The 12,322-nt window shown below is 41.5% G+C and overlaps 1 protein-coding gene across 3 annotated transcripts in view; it reads left to right on the forward strand.

The window, feature by feature from the left end:
• Window positions 1-12,322, forward strand: part of SLC9A7 (solute carrier family 9, subfamily A (NHE7, cation proton antiporter 7), member 7) — a 74,595-nt gene that overhangs the window by 14,950 nt on the left and 47,323 nt on the right. For all 3 annotated transcript variants that reach the window (XM_008581407.1, XM_008581409.1, XM_008581408.1), the window contains exons 5-9: window positions 6,011-6,116; window positions 6,437-6,578; window positions 8,302-8,407; window positions 9,646-9,734; window positions 9,825-9,938. In XM_008581407.1, coding sequence (XP_008579629.1) covers window positions 6,011-6,116; window positions 6,437-6,578; window positions 8,302-8,407; window positions 9,646-9,734; window positions 9,825-9,938 — 557 coding nt within the window. The remainder of the gene's footprint in view (window positions 1-6,010; window positions 6,117-6,436; window positions 6,579-8,301; window positions 8,408-9,645; window positions 9,735-9,824; window positions 9,939-12,322) is intronic.

Genomic DNA, 12,322 nt, shown 5'->3' on the forward strand with positions numbered 1-12,322 from the left:
GTGAACCATTGTTATTCTGTCACTTTTATACCCCTGGAGTCAGTCAGCCTTACTTGGTTTCTAAATCTGTGATCTGTGTTGTCCAAAGTTAATTCTCCAGTGCATCCCCTGGGCTGGTTAGTCTTTGGCTCATTCTTTGAGACTTGGTTCAGATATGCCACCTGCTTAGTCATTCTTCCCAGACTCCTTCATTACCTGCTCCCACAGCTCTTTGAGCTAAGTCTGTTTTGTACATAACGATACTTGCTTTGTACTGAGTGCTCGCAAGAGCTAAGTGCTCTTTAGTACACAGATGAAGCGTTCAGGAAAGGTTGAATGAGCCTATTCAGGTTCTTGATTTTTCCTCCCTCCTTTTTCTTCCATTCTTTGATTTTTCCCACTGCCTTTTAAATACCTGCACCAATGGCCTTCAGTCAGTTCATTGTTATTTCTCAGTCCGTATCCAATTGGAAACAGCTGTTGTGGTCCTGCTCTCTGATTTCGAGGGTCCTGCTGTGTGTGTGTGTTGGGTGGCCGGCGGGGGGGCGTGGGGAACAGTCTGTTTCATCTCTCCCTTTAGAAGCCACTTGCCCAGTCTGTCATCCCCACCCCACTGTCCTCCGGTTGTCAGCACCCACATCCCTCATTGCAGTCAGGCGCAGAGTTGCTCAGGAGGGGCACAGCAGAGTTCCTTACATGTTCTACCTACAGTGGTAGGTAGGGAGAATGAGAAGCTGAAATTCAGACCAGTGCTTTGGAAGTGTTCGTTGTTACTGTTGTTAATCATGCCTTTATTGTCAGGGATAAATGAATTAACTAGGTGTTATTTTTACTATTGGTAACTATAGTATTTTAGGAAACCCATGTTTAAAACTCAGAAGGGCTTTTGGAAGTCACGTAGCCCAAACCCTCACTGTACTAACCCCTAGACTTTGCCTTGTGCCGAGCTCTCCTAGCCAGTTGGTGGCTATGTTGAATGTCTTCTGTTGGCCCCTCCAGATTTACTCACCCCCTTTTCCACCTCCTCTCTACCCCAGGAGGCTAACGTGCATGGAATAAGTCAAAGGTTCCTTTGCTGTTTGGTTTCCCATTGGATTTGTCCATGGGGGAAACAGCAGTGGGGGACTGGGAAGAGGACGGGGATGCAGGGACCCTGCAGTTGGCTGTGTCCCTTGATCAGAGGTCATAGCTTCTGTCAGGCGACTTTCTCCATACACCTCCAGGTTCTGGTAATCACCCCTTCTCCCAGAGCCTTCAGGCCAAGGGCTCCCTGTTTCCAGCCTCAAGTACTGCTTTATCCCTTGTGATTTCCCTATACTCTGCCCACACTTTTGTAAATAACCTTTTTTATTATAAACTGTCCTCACATTGCTCAATTTGAGGGTGCCATGTGTTTCCTGCCAGGACCCTGACTGATAGAGTCCCAGGAACCCAGTCTCCTGGGCTCTGTTCAATGAAATTATCCTCCATCAGGCTCGAGTCTCTGAGTCTTGAGGGACTGTCATAAACAGAGGCCTAGGCCTGTGCTGACCCACAGAGGACAGATTAAATGAGTGAGGAATGAAACTTCTCTTGTGTTCAACCGCTGAAATTTTGGGAATTTTGATGCTGCTGCATAAAACAGCCCATCATATAGGGCCTGTTTTTTCATATCTAAATTGAGGGAATAGTGCTACGTACTTAATAGGGTTTTATGAGGACTGAATGAGATTGTAAAATCCTTAGTGTAGCACCTGCTTTATGGTAAGTCCTCAACTATTGTGGTCATCATTAGTTTTTCTTCAACATTGGGCTAAAAACAAGACAATTCTTATGTCACATAATGGTAAATTACTAGAGCAAAAGTTTTATGTAAGGAGTCACAAATATTGTTCATGTAATAAATAATCCAGAAAATAATCTTTTTTTTTTGCCTAATCGCTAAAGATTCTCTCCTGTGCTATAACCTGCTAAGCTGTATTTAAGGGTGAAGGAAAAAGGTTGATTTGCATCTTGCGTTAATATCTGTACTGTGAAACTGACGTGTTCTTTAAGGACTACAGCTGATGGCATGCACCCTGTGGATGTCTGGTTAGTGTCTGAATGTGTCAAGTAGTGATTTTGGCCCCTTGATGTATAATAACCTGGCACAGCCTCATGATATAGTAGACATTTTTCAAGTCCATATTCTTTTTCACTTACTCTCAATAAATGAATTGAACTTTTTGAAAAGGAAGCCACGATGGGAGCAGTGTCATTTTGAAATCTCCCTTAATCCCTAACAAAAATAGAGAAAGCAAGACAGCAAAAGAAAAAACACAGGGACAAAACTAGCTGATTGAGTAAGCCCCAGCAGCAGTAAGACTTGGGAATGGGAATAGCTGTGCAAGGGGGGGCAGGCTGCTGATCATTTTGACTGTCAGGGAACCCCAAAATTTTTCACAAGTATTTACACTCAAAAGGAGGGATCCTCACTGGGAATAAAGAATTTTGTGGACACATCTGATAACAGTTAAAACTGGGAGGGGGCTTTACAAGGCTTCAATTTGTGGGTGAGTGCAAGGAGACTCGAGGAGGTTAGAGGCCGCAGGGGTGACGTGGGTAGCCCAGGCTCCCGGAAATACACAGGAAAGATCTCTCTGGAAGGACAGAATCACTTCCTAAAGAGGAACTGCTGGGACTGAGAATCCTGATTGACAGGGTGTTAAAAGAACAAGAAAGCTCATTCTAATGGAGGAAGGGCCAGAGGCAGTGAATCTCAGGAAGTAGTGGGGAGGTGGCTATATCCAGAGGACGTATTTTTAATAGTTAAATGTAAAACCAGCAGAGGGAGCCCTAGAGCCATGAAACTAAGATAGCTCTTCTGGGCCCACTTCTACCCCTTCCACCTCACTTCACCTTGAGCAACAGAAATGGATTAACATTGAACTTTGTGCAAACATAGTGTAAGAAAAACATGAGGATAACCACTGTGAGTGATAAGGCTGCAGATAATGAAGTCTTACCAGAAAAATAGGGCCCCCAAAAGGCAAAACTTTATTAACATTCCAGAAGAATCTAAAGGAAATTAAGAAAATGATAGATTTTATGAAAGAATCGTATGCATCAGGATTGGAAAATTCAGAAATAGGAGAACTAAACAATAGGGCCTTATGAGAAAAGAGATCACAGAAAGGAATGGAGGGTGAGCGTAAAGAGTAAAAGAGATGATGTGAAAAAGTACATTTTTAACAAATGGGCAAAACCAGACAACCAAGGAATGTGCATTTGGATAATTAAAATACAGTATAAGGAAAAGGAAGGAAGTGATTACTATAAAATTCGGGTGAGTGGTTCCTTTTGAGTGAAGGAAGGGGTTTGAGATTGGGATGGGACATATTGGGGCGGGCTGGCCAAGTTCCATTATTTGACTTGGGTGGTGGTAACAAGAGTGTTTGGCTTTAACTCACTAAACTGAGCATTTGTTCGGTTTCCTAATCATATCTGTTAGTACTGCTTTTAGGTGCAAACAACAGAAAAACCTGGCTAATAACCAGCTTAAACAAATAGGTGTTTATGTTGGGTGCCAGGCCCAGGCTGGTGCCAGGGCTTCTGTTACAATCAGGCATCCAGGCACTTGATCTTTCTACTGCACTACCCATGGGTTCGTCACACGTCAGTGCCCCTTGGAGGCAAGATGACTATATGCATCTGGCCTCCCTGCCCTCTTCCAGACAGGAAGAGGTGGCACTCTCTGCAAGGGAAGCTGGAGAAGGGAGTTTTTAGCTTTTGAAGTCCTGTGGTAAAACCAACGAGGGAGAAGGTAGTTGGGTGTGAATATTGAGAGGGAACGCTGCTGTATGTATGTATCTGGAGCAGCAGTTCTCACTGGGGGTGATATCAGCCCCCAAGGACCATTTGACAGTGTCTGGAGACATTTTGGTTGTCCCAGTTGAGCGGGTGGTGCTATTGGCATCTGGTGTGTAGAGGCCAGGGATGCTGCTAAACATCCCGAGATGCACAGGACAGTCCTCTACAACAAACAGGTTATCTGGCCCCAAATGTCAATAGAACCAAGGTTGAGAAACGCTGCTTTAGAAAAGTGGTTCTCAAGGTATCGTCTGGGGACCCTTGGGGAACCCCCAAAAATCCTTTCAAGGGGTTCATCAAATCAAAACTGATTTAATAATAACAGTAATATATTATTTCTCTTTTTTACTTTCATTCTGTCATAAGTGTACAGTGGAGTTTGCCAGAGACTGCACAACATATGATATTGACTATCTGTTGCTCATATACAGAAACAGATGAGAACCATCTGCCTTCCACTAATCCAGATGTTTTAAGAGATTTGCAAAATGTAAAACAACGGCTGTCTTTTCACTCTTTTTTTGGAAAATATAATTATTTTTCATTAAAAATGTGTTAACACATTGGCTACAAAATAAATGAATTCATTTTAGATATCTACATCCATATATACATGCATTGGCTTAGCTGCATACAAATAAGTTATTTTTATTTGTTATTGTTTTAAATTATTCAGCTTATTAATTATACAAACTGATTAATAGTTTTCTGTTTCCAGTTGGATGCCTGGAAACAGAAAACTATTAATTAACATAATCTTCAATTCTATTAGATATTGCCAAATTTTCCTCCAAAGCAGTGTTACTAATTTATACTTCCACCATCAGAAATTTATAATTTCCATTTTCACATATTGTGAAAATAACTTAGTATTGTCAGACGTTTTAATTCTTGCCGATCTGACATATATAAAATGTTTTGCATACTTGTTTTAATTCCCATTTTTCTTAGTATTAATAGCATGTTTTCCCATTTCATTGCCCATTCATTCAGGATTTCAATTCTGTGAATTGCTTATTAAAATCATTTGCTCTTTTTTAATGCTGAATTTTATCTTTTATGTGATGATTTAGTCCTCAATATATTCTGAATGCTAACCTTTCATCATTATTGGCATTGTAAATATCTTCCTAATCAATTGCTTGTCTTAAAACTTTGTTTTGGAGGGGTAGGGGAATGGTCTTTTGATAAACATAGTTTTATCTTATAGTAGGCAAACGTGTTTTTAAAAATTTTTTTTCTTTGTATTGTAATAAACCCTTCCCAGCCCCAAGGTCATAATGTTAGTCTCATATTTTCTTTTCAAAGTTTTAAAATCTTGCTACTTATATTTAGATTTTTTTTTTCATCTAGAATTTACTTTCAGATATCATACATAGAGTGTTATAATTTTATTTCTCATTTATGGATAATCAGTGCTGTTTATGGAATCCCTTCCCTACTGATGTATATGCCATCTCTGCCAAATACAAAGTTCCCATACATATGTAAAAAAATAATAATAATAATAAAATAAAATAAATAAATAAAAATGTGTTAACATATGATGGGTTATTATTAGTCTTAAATGATTTTTTTTCTGTTTTATTCAATATAGTACATGTTGGTAGCTATAACCCACAAAACTGAGGGTCTTTGGGTGCCTCAGTAATTTGTAAAGAATGTAGAGTTCTGAGGCTAAAAGTTTGAGAACTTCTGACGTGGAGAAGAGCTGATTTTTAAATGCCTAGGAAATGTGAAAACTATGAGCTGTGTAATTGTGTATAGCCTGTCATAAATGAAGACTCATTATTTCACAAACCTTTATTAAAGTGTTCTCTGTGCCTGACCCTATGCTGGACTCTGGGAGCACAGTGGTCAATACAACAGGGTTTCTGCCTTCAAAGAGATTTCAACCCACCATTGGAACAAATCACATTGATTGCGATTCTTAAAGTTCTATAGCAGGTATTTTCAAGGTTCGGTGGGATTACAGTGGAAAGCATGGTGTTTGTGTGCAGTCTCGTTAGACTTAAGCATCATGTCGAACCTCATTCAGGTTAGGAAGATTGCCATTTTCACTTCTGCCATAGACAGGCAGTTCATCTTTGACTCCCGTCCCATCTGGTTCCACCTAAAGTAGGAATTGTCTCTGTAAATCTGTAATCAGTGGCTTGAGGTCAGAAACCGAAACTAATTTCTGTGCTTTTGGCCCACTTTTCAGTGACTGTGCTGGCGATATTTAATGAATTGCATGCAGATGTGGATCTTTACGCACTTCTGTTTGGAGAGAGCGTCCTAAATGATGCCGTTGCCATTGTACTGTCCTCGTAAGTAGCAGGGAAGAGAGACCCTGGTTTCCTGTTTGCTTTGGGCTAAATTCAGAGGCCCATCTTAAAAGTGTTAAATATTGAACTGGGCATTTTTCTAAATGAGATTTATCAGCTTTGTTGATAAAGTGGTGTTGCTTTGTCTGCTCAGTAGCAATCAAAATGCTGATGCCAGCATAACATGGTGGCTACAGATTGAATTAAATGAATTTACCCTGGGCAGTGCTTGGCAGAGTGTAGATACCTATGTTGATATTTTTAGGTACCGTGGTGTAAAAACAGTGCAGTCTTTTTAACTCTCTCCTCTTTTTAAACTCCAGGTCTATCGTTGCCTACCAGCCAGCAGGGCTGAACACACACGCCTTTGATGCTGCTGCCTTTTTTAAGTCAGTCGGCATTTTTCTAGGTATATTTAGTGGCTCTTTCACCATGGGAGCTGTGACTGGTGTTGTGACTGCTCTAATATCCTTTGGTAGCTTCTGCACCTGCCAGGGTGTATGTATGTGGCATTACACCTTCAAAAAGGAAGTTCTCAGTTCTTACTTTCAGATCAGAACCTTATCTCGATTGTTCCACTGGGGTGTGGTGGCTCCTGAAATGTATCCCTTTGGTGAAGCATGACAGTTGGGTCCCTAGCTGAGAGTCTAAGAAAATGTCTGGGAGTGCAATTTTCGACTTCACTCTGTCCTCCCCTTTGCTTTTTCTCTCCCTTTCGGCTGGACCAGTTGGAACATGAGTTTTAGGCGGGTGAAATGGGCCAGGAGGAGGCTGGGAATCAGGGACCACCAGCTGAGAAGCACTTTAGCCCCAGGTAGCTGCTGCTGTCTGCTGTTCAGGGCCAGACTGTTAATGTGGCCATGACTGGTGGAGGCCATCAGTGGGAAATGCTGCATGGTGGCCTTTAGTAAGTGAAGGACAGTGCAATGTTTAGTTTAAAACAAACAAACAAACAAACCAAAAAGCAAAGTGTGGAAAGAGCAGGCAACCCCCCACAGCCATGCTGACTTCTTCCTGATCTCTTCTTTGGTGGGCGTTACAGATGTAACGTAACAGATGGCTCGTAGCCACATCATTTCAACGTGCAATCAGTATGAAAAAGGCTATCGGAAATTATTATAAAGTTAATGAGATTTGGCACATTCTATTTTTGTGCTTAGTGTTTGACATATGGTGCATGTTTTGCTCATACAGCACATCTCAATTGGGCCTGGCCACCTCGTAAGTGTTCAGTGGCCATATGTGGCTAGCAGCTGCCGTACTGGACGGCGCGGGTTTAGATCATTTTCTTCACAGAGGCCCTTTTGATGCCCCGGGGGATTTGTATTGCTCTGTGAAAACACGTGAGATGGTTCTCTACTGTCCCTGTGTCAAATGGTGGTGTTAGAAGAGGGATCTCTGGTCCCAAAAAAGTGACACCAGCACCTGGTAGCTGCCCTGGGACTTGTGCGTTTCTTTCTTTCTTTCCCTTCCCATGCCTTCATTAGGCACCCGCTGTGGACTCAGGCCTTATTGACCCATGGGGGTCAGAGTCTCAGGGTCTTGTCTTCTTAGCCCTGCCCAAGGGACTGCCAGGCCTGCCAGAACTAACCCTCTGGTCAAGCCTGAGGCCATGACTGCACCTCTCAGAACCTTGGGCATTGCAAGGAGCACAGAAAACCAGTTGCCAGTTTCTTTAGAAAGCTGAATTTTTTAAAAGTAGCTTTATTGAGATATAATTCACATACTGCACTAGTCACCCATTTAAAGTACACAATTCAATGGTTGGTATATTACATTATTAGTTTTTTAAATTGTGACAAAACATAACAAAATTTCCCATTTAACTATTTTTTAAATATACAATTCAGGGGTATTAAGTACATCAACAAATGTTGTATAACCATCCCCACTATCTATTTCCAGAGCTTTCTTCTCATCCCATACAGAAGCTCTGCACCCGTAAACAATATCACCCCATTCCCCTCTCTCCCCAGTGCCTGGTAACCTCTGTTCTACTGGAAAGCTGAATTTTTATTACTTAAAAAATATGCAGCAGCTTCAGGGCCCCAAAAGAGTTGAAAGGAAAGGCTTAGCCCTTAGGGAGGGTCCTGGGCTGCCAGAGTAAATGTTGGTAGCTATAACCCACATTGGTTCTTGGTGCCCCTGAGACACATACCTGGAGAAGCACTCCTTGACAGGGTGCCACGTGACCAAGTTTACCAAGCTGCACTGCTTCCCCCTGCTGGAGACGGCACTCTTCTTCCTCATGTCCTGGAGCACGTTCCTCTTGGCAGAAGCCTGTGGATTTACAGGTGGGTTCTCTCTACTCTTGGGCCCCACTTCCCCTCACTGCAGCTGGGCAGTGGGAGCTTGAGGGGAGGGAAGGAGTCTTAGATAGCGGCTGTGTGGAGTTGAACTGATCAATGAGCGTCCATGTGGAGGATTGCTGGGCAAGGCTAGTGTTCTGTCTTAATGAATCATTTAGCTTCCTAGAACGACACATTTTTCAAGGACAAAATTTATTATTGTGAACTCAGTCATTTTTTTTGAATACTCTAAGTAGATGTTTAGTTGCAGAGGTTACTGAACATATTGAAATCTTACTTGTATCCTCCCCTAGATTGCTATGTTATTTTACAAACAATAGCAACAACAAGCAACATACGTGTCCCTTTAAAGGTAATTTTTTGCATCTACTCAGATGAGTGTGAACACAGTTTTTCATCATTTTTTCTCTGGGCTATTTATCATTGTTTTCAAGACCATGTTTTTATGGTGCTAGCTGCATATAATATTAGTGTGGTTAATCATGTGGTTTTAGTTTCTCACATTCTTTCATTTAAAAAATAAATCACTGAATTTTTCCATTAGAAAACTCAGGTACAATTACTATACATAATCTAGGTAGTCAGATCCTTTTATCATCTTTTCGAAATACTGCAACATATCTTTATGTGTGGCATTACAAAATGTCCCACTTCCTTCAAACTTGCCAGTTATCTGTACATGTATAGGCAGAATCCCAGGTATATTAATTATCTTGCACAACACAGTGGTTACTATTAACCAGAAATCTAAATCATCAAGGCTTGAATAAATGGAATAGTTCTCTGGGTCTATTTTGTCTGAAGCCCCTAGACTGTGCAAAAATATCAAAAGCATTGTTCTGAAACTAAATTCATTCATTCTAAAGAGAGAGGAATATGACAAAAGTGTGTGATGGGCCCTCAAAGTCTCATTGAGGGAATGAATGCTATATGCCAACTACCAATGGTGAATTCAATAGGAGCTTAGAAGAGGGGAGAGAATGCCCTTAAAACTGTAGCAGGAGGGGAAGTTGGAGGACTTGGCATTGAAGGAAGGCAGGGTTGGGATACAGAAAGTTAGATAATGAGTGGTGAGGGGCAGGGAGAGCTTTCAGTCGTAGGAAACTTTCAAAAATATGCAGGAAGTCAGATATGGTGGGCTTGCCTACCTTAACTTTTTGTTTCAGCAGAGTTTTTTTCCTGCCTCTATCTTTTCCATTGGTTTCTTTTTAAACTCTTGACAGGTGTTGTAGCTGTCCTTTTCTGTGGAATCACACAAGCTCATTACACCTACAACAACCTGTCGGTAGAATCAAGAAGTCGAACCAAGCAGGTGAGAGAGCCTTGGGACTCATGTGTTGCCTGTTAATCCAAGGAAGGGGCGCTGCAGGATTGACAGCTTCCTTTTTCCTTCTCCACGCAGCTCTTTGAGGTGTTACACTTCCTGGCAGAGAACTTCATCTTCTCCTACATGGGCCTGGCGCTGTTTACCTTCCAGAAGCATGTTTTCAGCCCCGTTTTCATCATTGGTGCTTTTGTATCCTTTTCATGTTCCACCATTTTCTGCATGGAGAGGTGACTGCTGATGGGGAAACTATAATAATAAGAAGAATTTCTGTTTTGGGTGGGCGACTAGGCCAGTGCTAAGTCATGGTGTTTTTATGATGAGAAAAAGAAGGCATAAGTGGTATTTCATAAAGCTAAATGTATTTGATTTAAAGGACTGGTGTTTGTTCTAAGATCATCCTTTCTGCATTTCTGTGTAAGATGGACTTTATGTTAAGCTGGTGCTTGGCAGGTGATAGTTTGTAAAGTGCCCTTCTTGGTAAATCTAAACGTCAGCAACCATGTCAGTCCTTGGAATTATTTTAGACGTTTCATTGCTGTGTGAATTCTAATCTAGTAGGTTCCCTGATAGGCTGACCAGAAGGTTTGGCAGCACCCGTGTAGCAGCCCTTCCTCCCACCACCCAGGGACACCTGCAGGCAGTGACCACGCTTTCACCTGAGCTGCCCTGCTGCAAAAGGGAAAAGACTTTTTTTTCAAAAAAAAAAAAAAAAAAAAAAAGAAAGAAAGGAAAAGATAAAATGAAAAAATACTTGGTCCTTTGATTTAGTCCCATTATGAGCACAGTGTTTGGAAAAGAGACACAGTTTGGGGGGTTGGCTTCCCTCAAGTGAGGAGGGATGTGCCTGCCTAGCAGTGGATCGACAGCTGAAGTTTTGGCTCACTTGGCCTCTCAGATACTGTTGTTTTCAGTTAAAGTGAACTTTTTTCTGGGGCTTGATTTCAAGATACTGAGCACAAGTCCCCTCTTGCTGGACATTCACTTTTGCTTTTTCTGAGGCCTCATGGGTATCCTTAGGTCTTAGAATGCTGGCCCAAAAAAGGAGTATTTTTCTCTTCTGGGCTTTCCATTTCTTGTGCAGGAACGACAACACTCACCAAACTGCTAGGTGGTGATAGTGACCTGATGCAGTGCTGGAATTCTAGGTAAAGTGTCATATGCTTAAACTGGTGGCTCATTTCTTATATTTACACACTTACCAGACTAATAGCTAAGAATCTGCAGGATCAATGTTTTCATTCTTCATTAAGACAGACCTTGTATGTTGTTTTGATTTGTATTCCTAGCATGGCATCCTGCGAGAGACGGTGAGAACACAGCTCTTGTTTATAGATGAGGGCCTGTTGCAGGGTGAGCTGGGTCCTCTGTGAATCCTTCAGGCTGCTTACCACTGAAGGACTTTTGCTTGGCTTTTGGGATAGAATGTGCTTTATAAGCACTACCCATTTCCTTCTGTTAAAAATAAAATAAAAAACAAACCAAAAAAAAAAAAAAAAAAAAAAAAAAAAACAAACCAAAAAAAAAAAAAAAAAGAAGAAAAATAGCCAATGGTTTACCCTGCAGGAGACAGAAGATGGTTCCGCCCTGGCTTCTGTGTGAAACAGCTGCAGTTCCTGCAGCTGGTGCTTTGACAAAACGGAAGTTCCCTGTTTCTCTGGCTCCCACGGGGACCTTCTCTGACCAGGGGACGGTGCAGCTTTCTCTGTTGGGCCCTGTTCTAAAAGCAGCAAGTAATGGATGACCGGTTTCCCTGAATTCTTTCGTTGGTTTCCACAGTAGACTTCCTTCTTCCTTTTCCATACTCCTCCTTTTCCATTTCTTACATCTCCAAAAGATATTTTAGCCACTTAGGTAGAGAAATCCTCCCCAAACCTTTGATTCTTGTGAGGGATATGAATGGCTCTTAGTGTTACGAATACTTCAAGTTTCCCCACCTCTGATTTGCAGGCTCTTTTTTTTTTTTTTTTTTAAATTTTATTGTATTCTGTCAATATACAATGTGGCTGATTATTGTGGCCCATTACCGAAACCTCCCTCCCTCCTCCCTCTCCCCATCCCTCCCAACAACCTCCTTTCTGTTCACTTGTCGTATCAACTTCAAGGAATTGTAATTGTGTCTTCTTCCCTCCCCACCACAGTTTATTTGTGTATTTATTTATTTTTAGCTCCCCCAAATAAGTGAGAACATGTGATAATTTTCTTTCTGTGCCTGACTTGTTTCACTTAATATAATTCTCTCTAGGTCCATCCATGTTGTTGCAAATGGCAGTATTTCATTCTATTTTATAGCAGAATAGTATTCCATTGTATAGATATACCACATTTTCCATATCCACTCATCTAATGATGGACATTTGGGCTGGTTCCAACTCTTAGCTATTGTAAAGAGTGCTACGATGAACATTGGGGAACAGGTATACCTTTGACTTGATGATTTCCATTCCTCTGGGTATATTCCCAGCAGTGGGATAGCTGGATCATATGGTAGATCTGTCTGCAATTGTTTGAGGAACCTCCATACCGTTTTCCATAGAGGCTGCACCATTTTGCAGTCCCACCAACAGTGTATGAGA

This window comes from Galeopterus variegatus, unplaced genomic scaffold (assembly GCF_000696425.1).
Source record: "Galeopterus variegatus unplaced genomic scaffold, G_variegatus-3.0.2 Scaffold2348, whole genome shotgun sequence".
NCBI lineage: Eukaryota > Metazoa > Chordata > Mammalia > Dermoptera > Cynocephalidae > Galeopterus > Galeopterus variegatus.